The 17708-nt window shown below is 33.1% G+C and overlaps 1 protein-coding gene across 2 annotated transcripts in view; it reads right to left on the reverse strand.

The window, feature by feature from the left end:
* Window positions 1-17497, reverse strand: part of LOC136978581 (E3 ubiquitin-protein ligase CCNB1IP1-like) — a 30728-nt gene extending 13231 nt beyond the window's left edge. Inside the window, exons 1-6 of one of the 2 annotated variants that reach the window (XM_067274309.1) lie at window positions 17230-17497; window positions 17103-17122; window positions 14804-14859; window positions 14629-14699; window positions 5991-6065; window positions 626-740 (exon numbers count right to left, since the gene is read on the reverse strand). In XM_067274309.1, the coding sequence (XP_067130410.1) occupies window positions 626-740; window positions 5991-6065; window positions 14629-14699; window positions 14804-14859; window positions 17103-17122; window positions 17230-17292 (400 nt within the window). In that variant the 5' untranslated portion in view covers window positions 17293-17497. The remainder of the gene's footprint in view (window positions 1-625; window positions 741-5990; window positions 6066-14628; window positions 14700-14803; window positions 14860-17102; window positions 17123-17229) is intronic. The other variant, XM_067274310.1, reaches the window with a different exon arrangement.
* Between the last annotated feature and the right edge of the window lie 211 nt (window positions 17498-17708).

Here is a 17708-nt window from a genome sequence, read left to right on the forward strand (position 1 = left end):
GATAGCACTAATTGTTATTCTATTGTTTCTCAAGGTATGTATAAAGTATTCATTACATATGTATGTAAATAGCAAAAAGCAACATACTGGTATATCAAGTATACAGAACGTTTAGAACAATAATAAATAGTTCAGATTTTAACAGATAAAGGTGTTAGACCACAAGTTGACAGATAAAAATATGTGTCAGGTGATGTCTGAAAAGTACAGTTATTATCGCACGTATGCTCATCATTAGCATAACTTGAATATAAACTAATCAGTATTTATAATCAAGATAAGTTCACAGTGCATTAGATATAGCGAGTTTGGCTTCAGCATGGACAATTCTGGTCACGTTTATAAAATTAAGTTAATTTTAACCAATTAACTCATTAAAAATTTTAATTTTTTTTTTCATTTTTTTCACTTTTTCTGGAGCCCCTTGTACTGCTTGGAGCCTGAGTGCTTTGCACCTGCTGCATTCTCCAAGGCCGGCCCTGAATTCCACTAACTCAGACAATCTTCATCTCCTATTAGTCCAAGTTAGAGGAAGTTTACTGTATTTTTGTTTTGAAATTTTTTATAATTTAAAAGCATTTCTAATAATTAGAACAAACTAATTGTTAAACATAATAAAGGATACAATTCAATTCTATTTGAGATCGTTCCAAAATATTTTCATAGTATTTTTCAAGTTGCTTATATTTGTCTTTAGTTTTAGAAGATATATATTCTTGAAACATTATTTCTTGATGAATCTAAACAATAATATCTTATTAAAAAATTAAGATTATTATTATTTTTTAACATTTACATTATATTACAAAATTGTTTTGTTTTTGTACTTTCAAATGTCCTAACATTTCTTAAATTTTTAAGGAACATTCTCATTAATCAACATGGAAAATGTTATTAATGCATAATAAATGAACAGAATTTCTCAGTTTATCTCTATGACTGTGAATTTAACAAAACCACTTGTCAGAATTCTTTTAAGTAATTTAATTGAAATACTTTACACATTTATATTTATTCATGAGGCGGTGTTTTGTGGCTGTATGCCATAATTTATAAAAGTTAGTTTTAATTTTTCTTTCCCCTTATCTTTTTTTCCATTTTCTTCTATTATCTTAGTGCTGTCTTTCTTCTTTGCTGATGAGGGTCCACTCCAATTCTGGGGTAAAGCCCTCTTTTGTCAGATTAAGAACTGGTCTGACTGGTTTTGTGATCAGCTTATAAAGAAATAAAGTAACCTCAAAAGGACCCTGTTTGGATGAGAGTGTTATATCCTTAGAGTAAATGACTACCTTGTTAAGTATATATAACTAATATGTATTATTATGCAAAACGTCACGTTGCGCGTACAGATTAGAACTTATTCACAGCTAGTGTAGAACCGACGTTGGAGACAAAGAAACATGACAAAGGTCATAGGTATGGGGTTGCAAGGGGCAATTTGATGTGAGTTATCACCTGATGGTTTACATACATGACAGAGTAGAAAAGAGACAATGTTTAGCCTGGTTTAGCAGGAAGGTGGCGATTGCACAGCAAGAGATCTTAATCATATACTCTGAACCGATTACAGTGTGCAGATAAAGAAAACAAACGTTTTCAAACTCCTTCCAAGTTCTTCATCAGGTTTTGTAGTGATTCCCCAATGGTTCTTCTTAACAGCTTTTCAATTAAAATTCGAACCAGCGTTCGAATATAAGTTCAAAAAAAGAATAATTTTTTGAACTTATATTTAAACGCTGGTTCGAATTTTAATTGAAAAGCTGTTAAGAAGAACCATTGGGGAATCACTACAAAACCTGATGAAGAACTTGGAAGGAGTTTTAAAATGTTTGTTTCTGTTTGTTTTCTTTATCTGCACATCATAATCGGTTTGGAGTACTGATTAACTATATTCCGGTGTGGTGAGTAGTTGTTTACTCTTAAGCAAGAGATCTTTGTGGCCATCAGAGAAGCCAAGAAGATCAAACACTTGATAGGATATCACAAATTTTTGGAGGTTCTTTCAAGAAAAGAAGATGTCCCATTCAGGTTTTTGATAGAAGAAAAAGTTCCAGAACACAAGCTCCCATTTTTGTTTGAAAAGCACTTGATCCAATGAAAGACTTGGGTACCTCTTTGTTCTCTTTCACTTGTCTTTCTAACTTTTGCCCTCTATCCAAGATTGGAGTTACCAATCCAGGGGCCCTGGGCACAAATTTAGTGGGGGCCCCTTTAAGAGTAGGCAAATTTGATGATTTAGAAAATTTACACAAAATACTGTACTTTCAACTAGATTTCAACTAGGAAGTTGTAAATTTCATTTAAAAATAAGGTTATTGTAAACATAGATATATTTTATTGTATAAAACTAATTATTTTAATTCAATTGAAAAATACCTATGTAAAATTTTTTTCTCAAAATTTTCTGGTGTTTTATAGGTTTTCTCCCGGGTTTGGTTTTCTTTGCCTGCGGCCCTCATGATTAGGCCACACTAGGCTGTCGCAGTAATAGGAAAAAAATTATGTTTAAACATAGTTTTGTGGGGGCCTCTATTTTGTAGGGGCCCTGGGCACCGGCCCCAAATGTCCCTATGTAAATCCGACCCTTCCTCTATCAATGAAAGTCCTCTTGCATATTAACCAAGATTAAGATAAACTAATTAAGATTAGTATTAATAGTTAGTTTTAATTATTTAGTTCACTTTTCTTATCCTTTCAGTACATTAAACCTTCTGTTTTACTTAAAATATTTTGTACATGTTTTCGTTTTTTTTTGTTTAATTTTATTGTATTGTGCTTGAGTGTTTGTCAGGAGTACTCTCCTTGGCTGACATCACGGGTTGTGTGTTAGTTGATTGTAAAGATTCTATTGTCTTTTTTAATAAAATTTTGTATGTACAAATTTTATTGTGTCACAGCCTGTTACTTAAAATCTTTCATCTCACATTTTAAACATTTTTAAATCTCATTCAATTTTACTGGTAAAAATTCACTCTGATGCCAATTTAATTTTAAGAAGAAAAAATAGTCTGCAATAAAAATATCTTAAAAAAATAATGAAAATAATTTAGTTCTTTAATTCTTCAAGTTGTTTATGTTTATGAAGTTCTGAGACTATTCAGTGAATTCTTTTAAGTGTTCAGAATATAATAATTCTTTATTCACTTTCTAATCCAACGAAACAAACTTTTTATGAATGATACTTTTGTTATGAATGTTACTAGTGTTAATGATGAATGTTACTTTTCATTTTAGATTTTAAAAATCAAAATGCATGAGCTATGGAAGCAAACTTTTAGTGGGGATCAGTGCTAGCTTAAACGTGATATTAAATTAATTTTCCTATTTTATTAAGCTTTGTTTAATTTTTAGCAGGAAAAGAAATGTGGGCCATAGCTTTTACTCAATACTCTTGTTCTAAAACCCCTGATAATGTGTTTCATAAAATTTGTTGATCATTATTACAGATGTTTAGAAGAAAAAGACTCAAGTGATTTGAAAAAAAATCTGATTTCTAATGTTAAATTGATGAATTAAACATCAGAAATCAGAGTTTTTTCTTTCAACTAAACTTTTTGATGTGAAGTGCTATTGATTTTTCATTTTCTTCAATGAAAAATAACTGGTTTCATTTTATTTGTTATATGTTACATCTACACATTACTTTTAATGGCATAAATAAGTCAAGAGGCAGTACACAGTATCAAAAAAAATTCTTGATATTAATCCAAAATTTTGGAACCTATGTTTAAGTCATTATACCATGGTTTAAATGTGTTTGTTGCTCATATTTAAAACAGTATGTTCCATCATCTATTATAATCAGATCAGATAGTTAAGATTATCATCAATTGACCAAATAAACTTTTAAAACACTTCTAGAGAAAATATGAACATATGAAAAGTTTATCCAATCAGAAATTTGTTCCACTCAAATCCAAATTTGTTTATCACTCAAACAGAACTGAATTAACCTAAGACTAATTCTTCATATATTCTCAATTCTTCATTAAAATTTTATGATACTTATTTCTTTGTTAACTATTCTGTTACTTGATAATGAGATACAATCAATTTTAAAATTTTTTTTTACCATTTCTTACTTCTGAATTTTTATCTTTTATCCAGACAATCTGTCATAATTAAGATCCTCGCTATCATCTTGAAATATGCTTTATTTTTATCTTCTACATTTAACCGTTTTTTTATTTTAAATTTAATTTAACTTTTCAACTTTAAATTGCTCATTTTGTATTTGTAGAGTTAAATATATCTTTATTAATAACATGCATTTTAAAGATGATGTCCACAGAAAACAAAATAGGTAGCTGGATTTCAATTAATAATGTAATTACAAGATGTAATTTATCACAGAATATAATGCATTTTACATTTATTTTTTAAATAACTTACATAATTCATTAACAATTAGAAAAAGCTATTATTATTAACTGATTTTGTACAACTTAAATGATTTAATTCAAAAAGTCAATTTTAAACTATATTAACAATTAAATTATTTTAAAATGAAAAAAATAATATTAACTAAACAAAAGTAAATAATCCAAAACATTTATATGTTTCCATCAATGTAATTTAGTGAACCAATTTTGCAACTTGACCAGTTTTTCAAGACTCCTAGGCTTTCAACTCAGCCTTTATTAAATATATTCCAAACAATTCATTTGCATTTCGAGCCAACTATTCAATTTTTTAGCTCCTCTTCAGTGAATATAGTTTTCATAAAACAATTGTATACATTAGAAAACCAAGACAGTTTCAGATATCACTACTTATTACAAATGGCACCACAAATTTGTACATTTATTGAGTAGTTACTGTCTTGTTACTACTAACTTGTAAGACATTTAACATCAACAACTTTAAACATTTCAAATGTCTCAGTAGTAATAATAGTTAAGATTATTCTATGGCCGTCGGCCATATTCGATTCATCCCTTTTGTCATAACTTCCTACTAGAAGCTTCTGTCTTAAAGCTCATTGCCTTAACAAGGGATTACCTCTTCTCAGAACTCTTGTTAGAACAAAAGGTAGAGGAATTATCATTTCTCTAAATTTTCGGGGGAAACAAAAGGAAGACAAGGACTGGAGGCAAAAACTGCCAATGACAGTTTTTTGCCTCCAGTCCACTCTGAGATCTTGACCAAGAATGACAAAGAGTCATTCTTGGTCAAGATCTCAGAGTGGATGGCAGGACAAGACAGTGCTCCAAATCAGAAAAAGGGACAAAGGGGACTGCAAAGCTGAGGAAAACCATAGAGGTCGAAAAGAACAGAAAGAGAAGGGTCATAAAGACAGTGAGTATGAACGGAGAGGTACCACTTTTTTTTGTTTCGAAGGAGGGAGGCATCCAAAAGCATGATATTGAAGAGGCACCTTTCACACTGGTACCTACCACTTAAGAAGACCTGGGTATTTTCTATCTTCCTCTGTCTATCTGACATACTTCCCTAAGTCTCAATTTCTTCCTTTTCTTTTTTCTTAGGTTTAAAATAGGTATGAGCTTAGTTGTAAGTTGGTCGGGTTGATACTGTATGTATACATGCCCGTTACCTATATGCTTATGAGAAGACAATAGACCACCCTTTTGTTAATTAGTAATATTAATATCTGTAAAGTTGGGATCTGTACTAAAAGAACAGGTTTGAAGAGAAATAAAGGATATTTTGTTCGTACACCTGTTTTATATATTCCTCATAGTAACATTTGTTTGTGGGCATTACTATCTCTCAGTACAAACAACCACAATCCAATAAATGTACAAATTGTTGGTGCCATTTGTAATATGAATTGTTTGGAATATATTTTATAAAGGTTGTGTTGAAAGCCTAGGAGTCTTGAAAAACTGGTTAAGCCACAAAATCAATTCACTAAATTATGTTGATGCAAACATTTAAATAATAAAACCAGTAATCCCAAAGAAACAAATCTAAAAGATATTTATCATTCTACATTAAGAAAGTAACAAAAATTAAATTAATACTCTTACTTGATATGTCCAAAATGCAATAGCTTTAGAGCATATTTCTAAAATTATATCAGGTTTTTGGCCTGCCAATACCATCTGTGTTAAAAATCAGAAATGTTATATTTTACTTTAAGACTGAGAGAAATGGAATTATCCTTATTTTTATTTAATTTTAGTTTTAAGGTATTATGTTTAATTTAGAGAGAAAGATTTCACATTTCTGTCAAAATGAAAACAACTTACCTGAATGGGTTTGGAATTATGTCATTTAGAACGTATAATTCTCAACCAAAAGCCTTTATATATTATTACTTTAATGTATTCTCCAATTAAAGTTTGTCAACAGAGGAAAAATAATGGCAAATATTTGTATAAACATGATAATGAACACAGTACGATCTCTGTAATCTGACATATATTAGACTGGTGAGTATCAGATTACAGCAGATTGTTGTATTACTGGATTTTATATGTATGTACTGTACAGATTAGTTTATCATATTAATCTCAATTGTGGCTGTTTTGTCAACCAAACAGACAACAACTAGCAACTGACAGTATACATATACTGTAGTGTACATCAATCTCTGCTGCATACATCAATAACTGATAACACGAGAATTTTATGTGCACTGCCCCATGGTATTGGATTACTGGACATGTTGGACTGGCAAGTTTGATGGCCAGTAGAGAGGAGTTGAGGTAAAGGCTGTAATTGATCTAAGTGACAATCTCATACCTCATAAATCAATTTTTTAAATTGCCTTTGGATATGTATCTTTTTCTGGAAATCATTCAAATTAAACTTAAGGTTGATTATCTTTTTTTGAATTTAACTCTCATTTAAACTTGAATTAAACTAATTTTACTAATTTAATTGTAAATTATGATTTTTTGATCTGTATTCAATTAGCAGGTTATTCCCAAAATGGAAATTCTAGATCTAGTATTTCAGCACTTCCTGAAAATAACATCTGTTAGATCTGTATTTTTAGTCACCTTACAAAAATAGAATTAATTCATATTTAGTAACATTTATTTTTCTCAAAGTTTGACATAATGAACTTTTCCTCATCAAAAACAAACAAAAAATATGTAGATAACACATTATAAATAAATATATAGTAGTATTCATTTATGTTAATTAAGTATGTGGTGGCATGTTTAGTAATCCAGCATCATGTCATATTAATGTGCAGAGACCAGCAGGACTTTGGTAAGAGTTGAGAGGGCTGTCCTTATGAACCGAAGGACTTAGCCCTAGAGTGTGAAGTGGAAGGAAGAGGGAAGAAGGTTAGGGAATAAGAAATAAAGCAAGACAGGAGAGTGTGAAGAGAAGCTGCCAAAAGGTCCCATGGGACCCCACGATCATCCGCCCGGCCTTTATTGAATTAAAAAGCAGAATACATTTAGATACATTTGAAAAAGTAATCAGTATACAAAATAAAACTGTTTTTGATGGGAGTACTTGTTCCTCACAATGAAACAAGGTTCGCACAATAAGAATTGTAAAAGTGTGTGAAACAAGAAAACAATTTTTTTTTTTTTACAAAAGTAGCATTAATGCTAACAAGTTTTTTAAACAATAACAGTAATACTCTATTTACATTTATATACATTATTTACAACGGTTTTCTCAATCAGCTACAGATTATGTGAATCTTGCACCTAGATCACTTGTTTTCATCTTCCGATGTTTCCTCGGTGGATGTTTGATCAGCGTCTTCTTCCTCGCTTGTTTCGTCACTGTAATTATGATTGCTGCTTTTTTGTGTGTCGTCGAGAGAAGTTTGGTTTGCTGCATGCCAGTATGGGTTGATGAGAATTTTTGTGTCTTTGATGTATTGGTTGAGAGCACTAAAGAGGGTTTTATTACCCATGATGTCTTTTTTGTCTAGGGGCCAGTTGAATCCTACGTAGAGCGTTTTCATTTGGAAGTTCTCCCGTTCTGTTGTGAATTTCGTGCACTCAAATAGGTAATGTTGTACATCGTCCTTCTTGCTGTCATCGACGTCACAGACGTAGCTTTTCCTGATGCAGAAGTAATGTAAATATTCCCCGAAGTTTCCGTGACTTGTTAAGCAATGTGTCACACCAAAGTTCACGGTGAAGTGTTTGTTTTGAAGTCTATCTTGGATTGTTGGAAAGAATTTGTAGCAATAGCTTCCTGTTTCAGAGCTATCCCACTCTTGTTGCCAGAGATTTTGCATGATTTTGTTTATTTGGCTTCTTATTTCAGTGAGTGGAATTCTGGCATATCCCTTTGTTGTGTTGGTTTTTGTTGCCCTTTTGGCCAGTTTGTCTGCCTGTTCATTTTCCATGTGGCCCTTGTGGGCTGGTATCCAATTATAGCTTAGATTGTGATTCTTGCTGGTGCTTTCAGAGATTGCAATAAGGTCCTGTGCAATATTTGTGGCAATTTTCTTATTTTGTAGGATGTGAAGTGTTGCCCTACTGTCTGAAAAGATTTTGATTTGTTTCTCTTGATAGTTGTTTTGTTGAATATGATTGAGAGCTTTTACAATGGCATACATTTCTGCTTGTGTTATTGTACAGAAGTCTGCCAGATGGCTGCCTGGTAACATGTTCGGTTGTTTGGATCTTTAATTATTATACCGCTACCCGTTCCTGATAGTGTTTTCGAGCCATCAGTGAAAACCTTTAGGCTCTTATTGCTTCTAGGATTTTCTTCATAATCTATGTTTACTCTGTATGTCTTCCATTTGTGCTGGATTTTCTATTGTTGTTGTCTTGTCCACTTCCTCTGTATCGTTTTTCTTAATTAGGTCTATGAGCTGTTTATCGTTTGGAAGTTGCCCTCTGTTTATTGCTTTATTTATCTCTGTATCTGTCATTTCTCCGATGTGTTCTTTCTTTAGGTTCCCCTGCCAGATTATTTCAGCAGCTTTCCAAGTGTATGGGCTTCAATTTCGCCAAAACCAGCAAGGCATCGGTCGGTGCTGTCCGATATGCTCGACATATCCGAATTGCTGCTTTCCTTTGTATTGCTAGCAGTCTTCTCTTGTTATGCACCTTATGGATCGCCTCTCCCCACGTCTGGACCCCGTATAGCACCGCAGGTTCGATGGCTCCCTTGTAGATCATTCTCGTGTGTCTGCTGCTTAAACCCCAGGTGTTCCTGCTGATATGCTGTATCAGGTTTGCTCTTTCTGTTGTTTTTTTGCAAATTTCTTGAATGTGAGTTTTCCAGTTGAGTGATCTGTCGAAGTGGATTCTGAGGTATTTAAGATTTTCTACGTTCTTGATGCTTTTGTTACCGATTTTAATGCCTACTGACTTTTTGAGATGACTGCCTTTATTTCTTTGTATGCAAACCATGGCCTGACATTTCTGGTGATTTATTGGCTGTTTATTGTTAAAGCTCCAGTTTTCAATTATTTTTAATAACCTGTTGGTCTCATCTCTTAGGCGATTACAGTTTCTGTGTGCGACCATTAGGAGGACATCATCCGAATATGCCTGAATTTTGATGTCAGATGTTTCTGGGATTTCCTGTAGTATACTGTTGAACGCTAGGTTCCAGAGACCTGGCCCGGCCCTGGAGCCCTGTGGGCATCCTCTGGTTATCCGCTTTACGATGTTTATGTTGTTAGTGAAAAAGCCTGCCTGGCTGTCTGTAAGATAGTCCTGTGTTAATTTCTTGAGATTCAGGGGGCAACTGATGTCATTAAGCGTTTTTAATACGATTGGCCACCAGAGAAAGATCAAAGGCCTTCTGGAAGTCAATTTTCACCAATAAGGCGTGTTGGCCTTTGTCCCATGCCTTCAGGATGAATTCCTTAACTTTTAATGTTGCTTGTGTAGTTGATTTTCCTTTCTTAAAGCCGAACTGCTTATCACTGTTGAGGTTGTGCTTGTGCAGGTGCCAATTTATTCGGTTTATGAGCAATCCATCTAAAACCTTTCCCATTGTAGGGAGCAGGCTTATTGGGCGGTAGTCCATAGGTTTTTGAGGGTTTTCCATTTTAGGGATAAATTTGACGCTGGCTCGTTTCCAAGCTGTAGGAAAGACTTCCATCCTTAGGCATTCGTTGAAGTCATGGACTAGTGCTAAGGGGATTTCTTCTTGAATGGCCTTGATTGCTTCAGCCGTAATAGTATCCAAGCCTGGTGATTTCCTATTTGCCATGGTCCTGATGGCTCTCTGAACTTCCCTGAAGGTGAAAGGTTTGTCGTTGCTCCCAGTTGAGGGAAGATTTGATAATTCCCGTATTTGCTTATGGAGTGCCGTGTCTGTCTGCTGGTCGTCGTCTGGGAAGTGATAGTTTAGGATTTGCCGTATGTTATCTTCCATGTCTATTTTATTCTGGTTATTGTCAGTTATGTCGGGGATATGCGTTTTTTTCTTACGTTTGAAGACAGTTTGAAAGGGTATTCCCCATGGGTCTTTTTTATTCTCCTGGCTGCAGAAGTTTCTCCATGCCCTTGTGCGTTGTTTATTGATGTTCTTTTTATATTTTTTGAGTTTTTTATTGTATTCTGTTTTAAGTCTCTCCTGGATCTTTTCATTTTTGTTTTTGAGTATTTGCTTTCTTAATTTTCTGATTTCCATTTTATTATTAGTTAGTTCTTTAGTCCACCAGACCGTATTGATGAATTTCTCTTTTCTTGTGATTGTTGCTATCCTTTTTGCTTTGTTTATTGTGTTGGTGATGAATTCCACGTATGTTTCCAGGTCTTGTTTGGTCCTTATCTGAGGGAATTGGTAAGTGCGCCAGATTTCTGCAAAGGTTTGTTTGAATAAGTCCCAATTTATTCTGGTTTGAAGTGTAGTTTGGTTGCAGTTTGTGACGGTGTCTAACTGGAGGTAAGTCAAGATGTATCTGTGGTCGCTCGCGGAGGTTCTCAGCTGCGTTTCACAGTTTAAGATTATGTGGCTTAAATTTGTTGTGTTAATGAATACATCGGTCCACCCCTCCGCGAAGCCTGTATAGAAGGTTGGTTCTGTTGACATGTTTGACGAGACCATGTCCATCTCATCCATAAGGTTGTTAAGCAGGGTCCCTCTCTTATCCTCCTTTTTGTTGTACCATGTTGCTGATTTCGCATTAACATCACCTGCAACTATAACGTTTTTTCCTTTTAACCGGTAAAGAATTTCAGCTAATTCCTGCATACATTCGTCGTCATCGTCGTACGGTGAAAAATAGACACCAATCAGAAAGATTGGTTGTTTTTGGTTAATTATAGCTGTAGTGATTTTCTCATTACTTAAATGTGGGACAAAAGCTATATCTGTTGAGTCTGTTCGGACTATGATGCCACTTTTAGGCCTGGTGTTTTTGTTACTAGTCAAAATTCTCCAGTTTTGAAATCTGATTATTTTATTATTGATGGTATATGGCTCTTGGATTGTTATGATGTCCACGTTCAGGTCGTTTGCGGTTTTTATCAAAAGAGAGCTCGCTGCTCTACTTCTCTGTAGGTTTATCTGGAGAAGTTTGATGGTATTACTGTTGTTCGCTTGCATTGCCTGTGTAGTTTGAGTTGACTGAGTGATGCTTTGTGAGGAATTACAGGCCATAGTCTATCTTTTTGATTTGTGCTGCCTTTGTTTTTCTAGTTACGGGGCAGTCTGGATGGAAAGCTCCGTGGTTGGTTGGCTGCTTCTTGTTGTTTGACAATTCTTTGTTTATTTTGTGGCAGTTTATACAGCAAGGTGGTTCCTTGCGTCTGTCGCAGTTGGCGAATTTGTGTTCTTTACCACAGTGGCTGCAATGCTGCTGTCCTGTGCAGGTTTTCGCCATATGTCCTATTCTGCAGCATCTGTAGCATCTCAACAGAGGGATAAAATCGTCCACTCTTACTGTGACCCAACTAATTGAAATATTCTTTTCTGTTATGAGGAAGTTCCTGATTTTGGGGGAGGTTGTGATAACCACATGTCTGCAGTTTTCATTGACTTTCCCTCTTGTGATTGTAGCTGTGATTCTACATTCTTCTTGAAATACTTCTTTGGTTATTTCCTTCCAGATCTCATTTTGGTCGTATATGCATGTTATTATGTTTTCATCAGCTACTGATTGAGGGACGTTGAGAAGTATAATTCGAGGTCTTCTCCCCTCTGATCGTTTACATTGGATCTTTTGTTTTATCTCTGGTATGTTCTGGATTTCCGTTTCCAATTTTTCACACTCTTCCCTATTGCCAACACGTATACATATTCCATTGTTGGCGACTTTCCTGACTGCTTTTATTTTTATTCTAAGCTTGTGTGGTTCAATTGTTTGTTGTATCTTGTCTGTGAGTTTCCTCATGTCCACCGTTGAGCCGTCTTCTTGGTCCTTGGGGTATAATATCACTGCGTGTGATCCTCCCGTTCCTTCACTATTAATCTTTTCATCTATCGATCGTTGTATATTCCTTGTTGTGTTGCTTGGCCTAGTATTTCGTTTGACTATGTCACTATAAGTTGGTTTGTGGCTATCATTCCGCATAGGTGATTTTGTTTTCCGCATTTCCCGAACTATTCCATGCATTTCATGTAAGTATCTGTACAATTTAGTAGCATGTTCCCTTATTTCATGTCTTTGATTGACCTTAATATTCGAGTATGTGTGCTCTGGGCACAAGTCCATTATTTTTCCCAGTAAGAAAGCTGCCTCCTTAATTAGAGTGTTCTCTGTTGTCTCTTCTGATTCCTTTGTTTGTTGAAAATTTGTTGTCTGTTGAGTTTGTTGTTCCGTTGTGTCTTTCTCCTCTAATGGAGTGTGGGTTACTTCCGGTTCCATGGCTTTATTGTCCCATAACCAAAAAATCTAATTTGAGTCAAAAATGACTGTTATAACTCCATTATAACGGTCACTGATTGACAGTACAAAAAGTGCCGTAACTCCTGAAAAAATGGGCAGATCGGCAAAATTCAAACGGTTCTAAACACCAAAGTACTTCAGCTAAAAGATGCTGTTAAAGAACTTACTTGAAACTGTCCCAAAGAATTAGAAATTCAAATTGAAGTAGAGCAGATGAAACAGCCGTTACACAATGCAACTCGACGCCTGACGGGACAGACCAGCAGGACTATGGAATGAAATTTCTGCTAACAAAGCCATACTTTTGCAAAAATTATGAGAGAAAGTATTTAAGGCTAGAATGGTTTCAAAAAGACAAACACATATCGAAAACTGTTTTTCTAAGCAATAACTTTTTTGATACCAAATACATAATAATTTACAAAAGTATACAGTAATACTGTATGTAGTTTTCTTTTCTGTAACTAATTACTATATATAGAAGGCTTAATAATATCGGTTATGACAACTTGTATACAGGTATACCTCGTCTTACGTCGGTAATTGGTTCCAGGAGAGGCGATGTAAGTTGAAAAACAACATAAATTGAATTTACTTGTGTAGTTACGACGTAAGTCGAAACTATGGTGGAAAACGTCAATAAAGAGCACTTAAAGACTGCTCAATAAGACAAAAACACAAAAACACAGATGTTTTCATGTTTCGTTCTCTAGGATTTATGATGATCATATTAACATTTACTGTAAATGTACATACTTTAATATGATTTTATGTGCTTTTAATGCTTTTCTAGGGATATTACGACTTCAATATTTGTGGCAGATGGATGTAAAGTCAAATAAAATGACTTAAACTTGATTTTTATTTTTCCATATACTTTTTTGACAAATGACGTATAATAGAGAACAATGTAACTCAAAACGACATAACTCAAGGTATACCTGTATATGCTTTCACACATGGTTTCACTCATTGCATACATATTTTATTTACTTACTAACTCCCTACATTCCAGTAATTCAGCATTAGCTAGTTTTAATATTGTCAGATTAATGATAATGTACTGTATTCAGTGCATATTCTAATGTGCAACTGGACACAAAATCTGTAATGGAGAATTTTGAACTGTGCAATGGAAATTCCATATTTTTAGAGTAATTAATTGTCCAATTCCAGGTTTTATAAGTATGTCTTTCTTTTAGTTATATTAAAGATGAAATATTTACTGAATTACACAATATACAGTAAAACCTGTCCAAAATGGTACTTGAATAAAAAGGAAACCTCCTTAAATAGGAAAAATTCTTGAGAACAGAACAATTTTCTGTGTTAAAAAAGCACCTGTTCAAAAGAGAAAGCTATCAAACTGGAAAAAATATTGATACCCATGTAGTACAAGTTTACACAGGTTTTACTGTATATTTTATTTGGCCCACAAAAAACAGATATGGCAGGAATGTTGATAAGATTTACCATTTCTATTAAATATATACAATAGATATTTTTTATGCAGCTGCAACATCAATATTATCTTTTAAACTATAATCCACAACCACAGCATACTTATTATATAGTAAGTTACATTATATGCAGGTACACAGTACACACTGTGCATATCTAATAATTAAGATTGTATGGTGATTGAAATTAATAAATAATTATACAGATATAAGATTTGTGTTATTGTCGTTATTTTCCATTTATGTCTTTTAGAACAGCTTATTAACACTACAGTTTATCAGCTTGGCCAAAACAAAACTTATATTTGTGCAGTAGAAACGAAACCTTAGAATAAGGCTTGACTGTATTCACTATTTAATATTAAATTAAAAATAATATTGTCATACAAACTCAAAAAATATATAATTAAAAAAATGTAAGCATACCGATTTGTACTGTTCAGAAGGATTCAGATCAACTCTAACAACATCAAATTTTCCTGGTAACTGAGAATCACCTTAAATATAAATGACAAAAAAATTGACAACTTATATATTGATAGATGAACAATAGTATAACGATGTAGAATTAATTTAAAATTACTTTAATATGAAAACTTACAAGCAGGACAAATAAATGCTTTTTCAAATTCTCTTGTTCCGTCTTCATTGCAGAATATATGTATTATAAATTATGGAATTTCTAATTAAAATTAAATTATGGTAATAAATTTTATAAGCCATTAAATGTTTAAACAATTTGTATAACAAATAAATTTTGTTATATCTAATTCACTTTGTTTCAAATCTAAATGTTTAATATTAATTTTAAGAAGTTTGCTTATTTTCAACTAGTGTAACACTGAGTAAACACGAAACTGAATGTATGTTCAAGCAACATTAAACATTGGTGAAATCAACATCATTAGATATTGATCTAAAATAACACAAGTTACAGTTAAATTGTAATATTAAAAGCAAAAATGGGTACTAATAAATACTGGCAATGAATTAATTATGGATATAAGCAGCAAAAATCATATATAGCCTAACTGCTGAATTAATCAATGTATGGTATCTTCAATAGTGGGTGAAGTTGAAGGAACACTAAAGTTTTTAATCAGTTAATGACCTAATCTCAAGCATGGACAAATACAGTACTACATAGTGTTGCTACCTTTACAAAATCGCTGACCCGGACGGCAGGTCAGGTTTGTTCGAACAGAAGTTCCTGACGCATGCACAATGTCATTTTACAATGCAAAGAATAACATGCATGCTGGTTCTAAATGAGTTACAGTTAAGGACTAGGGACTTGCCTGGGAGTAACATATGTGACCTAAAGTAAAAAAGAAAGAACAGATAATCTAGATCCTTGTATGTCCGGATCTAGATAATCTAGATCCGGATGTACAAACAGGCAAAAAAAAGGTCGAGAGGCAGGTCGCGTGTCACATATCAACATAAACAGAGTAACATGGCGGAATGGCAGATGAGTGAGGTCTTTTGCTGTTCAAATGGTGTAAATTTATAAAAATATTTGCAAGAATTTTGTTTCATCGTGATTTCACAATTTCTACAAAATTCCCAGACAAAATTAATAGTTCACCCAGACAGTGAGTCAATTCCCAGACTGTCAGGGTGAAAACCGGACAGTTGGTAACACTAGTACTACATAATATATAACTAGAGTTCTTGTGAATTCAGCATAAAGGCTTCATATAATTTACTTAGAAGAAGCTTTAAAACTTTTTATATCCAAGTATTTTCAGACTTTAGCAAACCATTTCAGCCACTTCAGCAGTTTTTCCTATACAAGACCATCATTTTCCAACATTAAGGTTTAGAAATCCTTAACAATGGCTTGTAATAAAGAAAGATTATTATAGCAATACTTCATATATATTACTTCAACAAAAATAAATATTGAATATAATAAATATTTTAAGCAAAAAGCAAATTTTGCTATTTTTTCTATGTATCTTAGATATTAAAATTTTATCTTTTAAAAGAAAAAAACAATTAACCAAGATTTGATATAACAAAATAAAGAAATAACACACATCCAGTCAATAGAATTTGAATTCTTTCAGCCATATCTACATTCATTGACAAAAAAGTTATGTATGAAGACGAAAGTATTGGAAACAAACGAAACTTTATTAGTGCAAACATAATGACAATAGTGATAAATAATTAGAGTTTCCCGTGGCACAACAATACAACTTTAAGAAACCTTTAATATTATGTCCTCTTGCTCGGATAGGTGCCGCAATACGATCGGTCACAAAGGCACATGAGCAGTTTACCATCCCGCAATAGATCTACCCACAAACATCGCATTACCTATCCGGACTCCTCGTACTCACAGATGGTCGAAGCCAAACAAAACACGTAAATTCTAATAAAATTTATTAAAAATTTTAAATCTCTTTTACGTTTCATTTTGCATTCGGTCGTATGCCATAGTGCAGGGTTATGGAAGGTGCCCCAACAATATCAAACAAATATTTTACATGCAGCTTATTACATAGTATCAGAAATATAGAGACAGGTTCCACCAAATATTTTTTATATACAAGCTTTCAAATTAAACCGTTTAAACCGTCATTCACATCAACCATCCTTTCCTACACAGACAGACTACAAAGTTCCTACACATGCTAATTAGAAGTTATCCATATGCTTTGTTATGTCCGGACTCCCATAGGCCGTGCCATCAGGAGTCCGGACTAAACGCAACAATTTGTTTCCACCAATCCGTCCATCACCCGCCAAATTTGTACCAGAGATATTCTCCAAATAGACCAGATACAATGTAATGTATAGGGATTTTGTAGCCATTCTGCACATTTTTGAGACAACTTACATTAAATTATTTTTAAAATTTAATTTATAAACTTCTGATTAAACATTTAAGGATATGAGAACAAGATGTGACCTGAAAAAAATATAATTTCAGTTTTTAATAAATTAATTTTTTTTTCTGCAAGCAAAATTTATGACATAATTTTATGTTGATTACACAATAACAACAATTTAATTTACCCAAGCCAACGAAGTTAAATGTTTCCTACATTTTTTAAAATTACAAATCAATTCATTATCCATTTGTTTACTTTCAAGTAAATTCGGTTAAATTGCTTGTCTGCTACTATTTATGACGTAATTAAGATTATCATAAACATTTCAGTAAATATATATAAACAGAAATGTTAAATAAATATTTATTCATTAAAATATATAATATTTTTGCTTATTTAAACATTGATATTATAGATTTTAAGGAATGTTTGTATAATGAGATTAGGAAAGACTTCTTGCACGCGCGTATCATCACTTGGAACAGTGTTGCCACTCGCGACATATGAAAAACTTGGTCTAGATGGGAAAAATCCAGATAATTTACCCAGAAAAATTCATGATTAAAATGTAATTATAAATACTTTATCATAGTACATGCATACGTTTATAATTACACACACTATAATAAAAATTTAAAAACCTAATTTACACAGTAGTAATTT

This window comes from Centruroides vittatus, unplaced genomic scaffold (genome assembly GCF_030686945.1).
Source record: "Centruroides vittatus isolate TY-2023 unplaced genomic scaffold, ASM3068694v2 contig_546, whole genome shotgun sequence".
NCBI lineage: Eukaryota > Metazoa > Arthropoda > Arachnida > Scorpiones > Buthidae > Centruroides > Centruroides vittatus.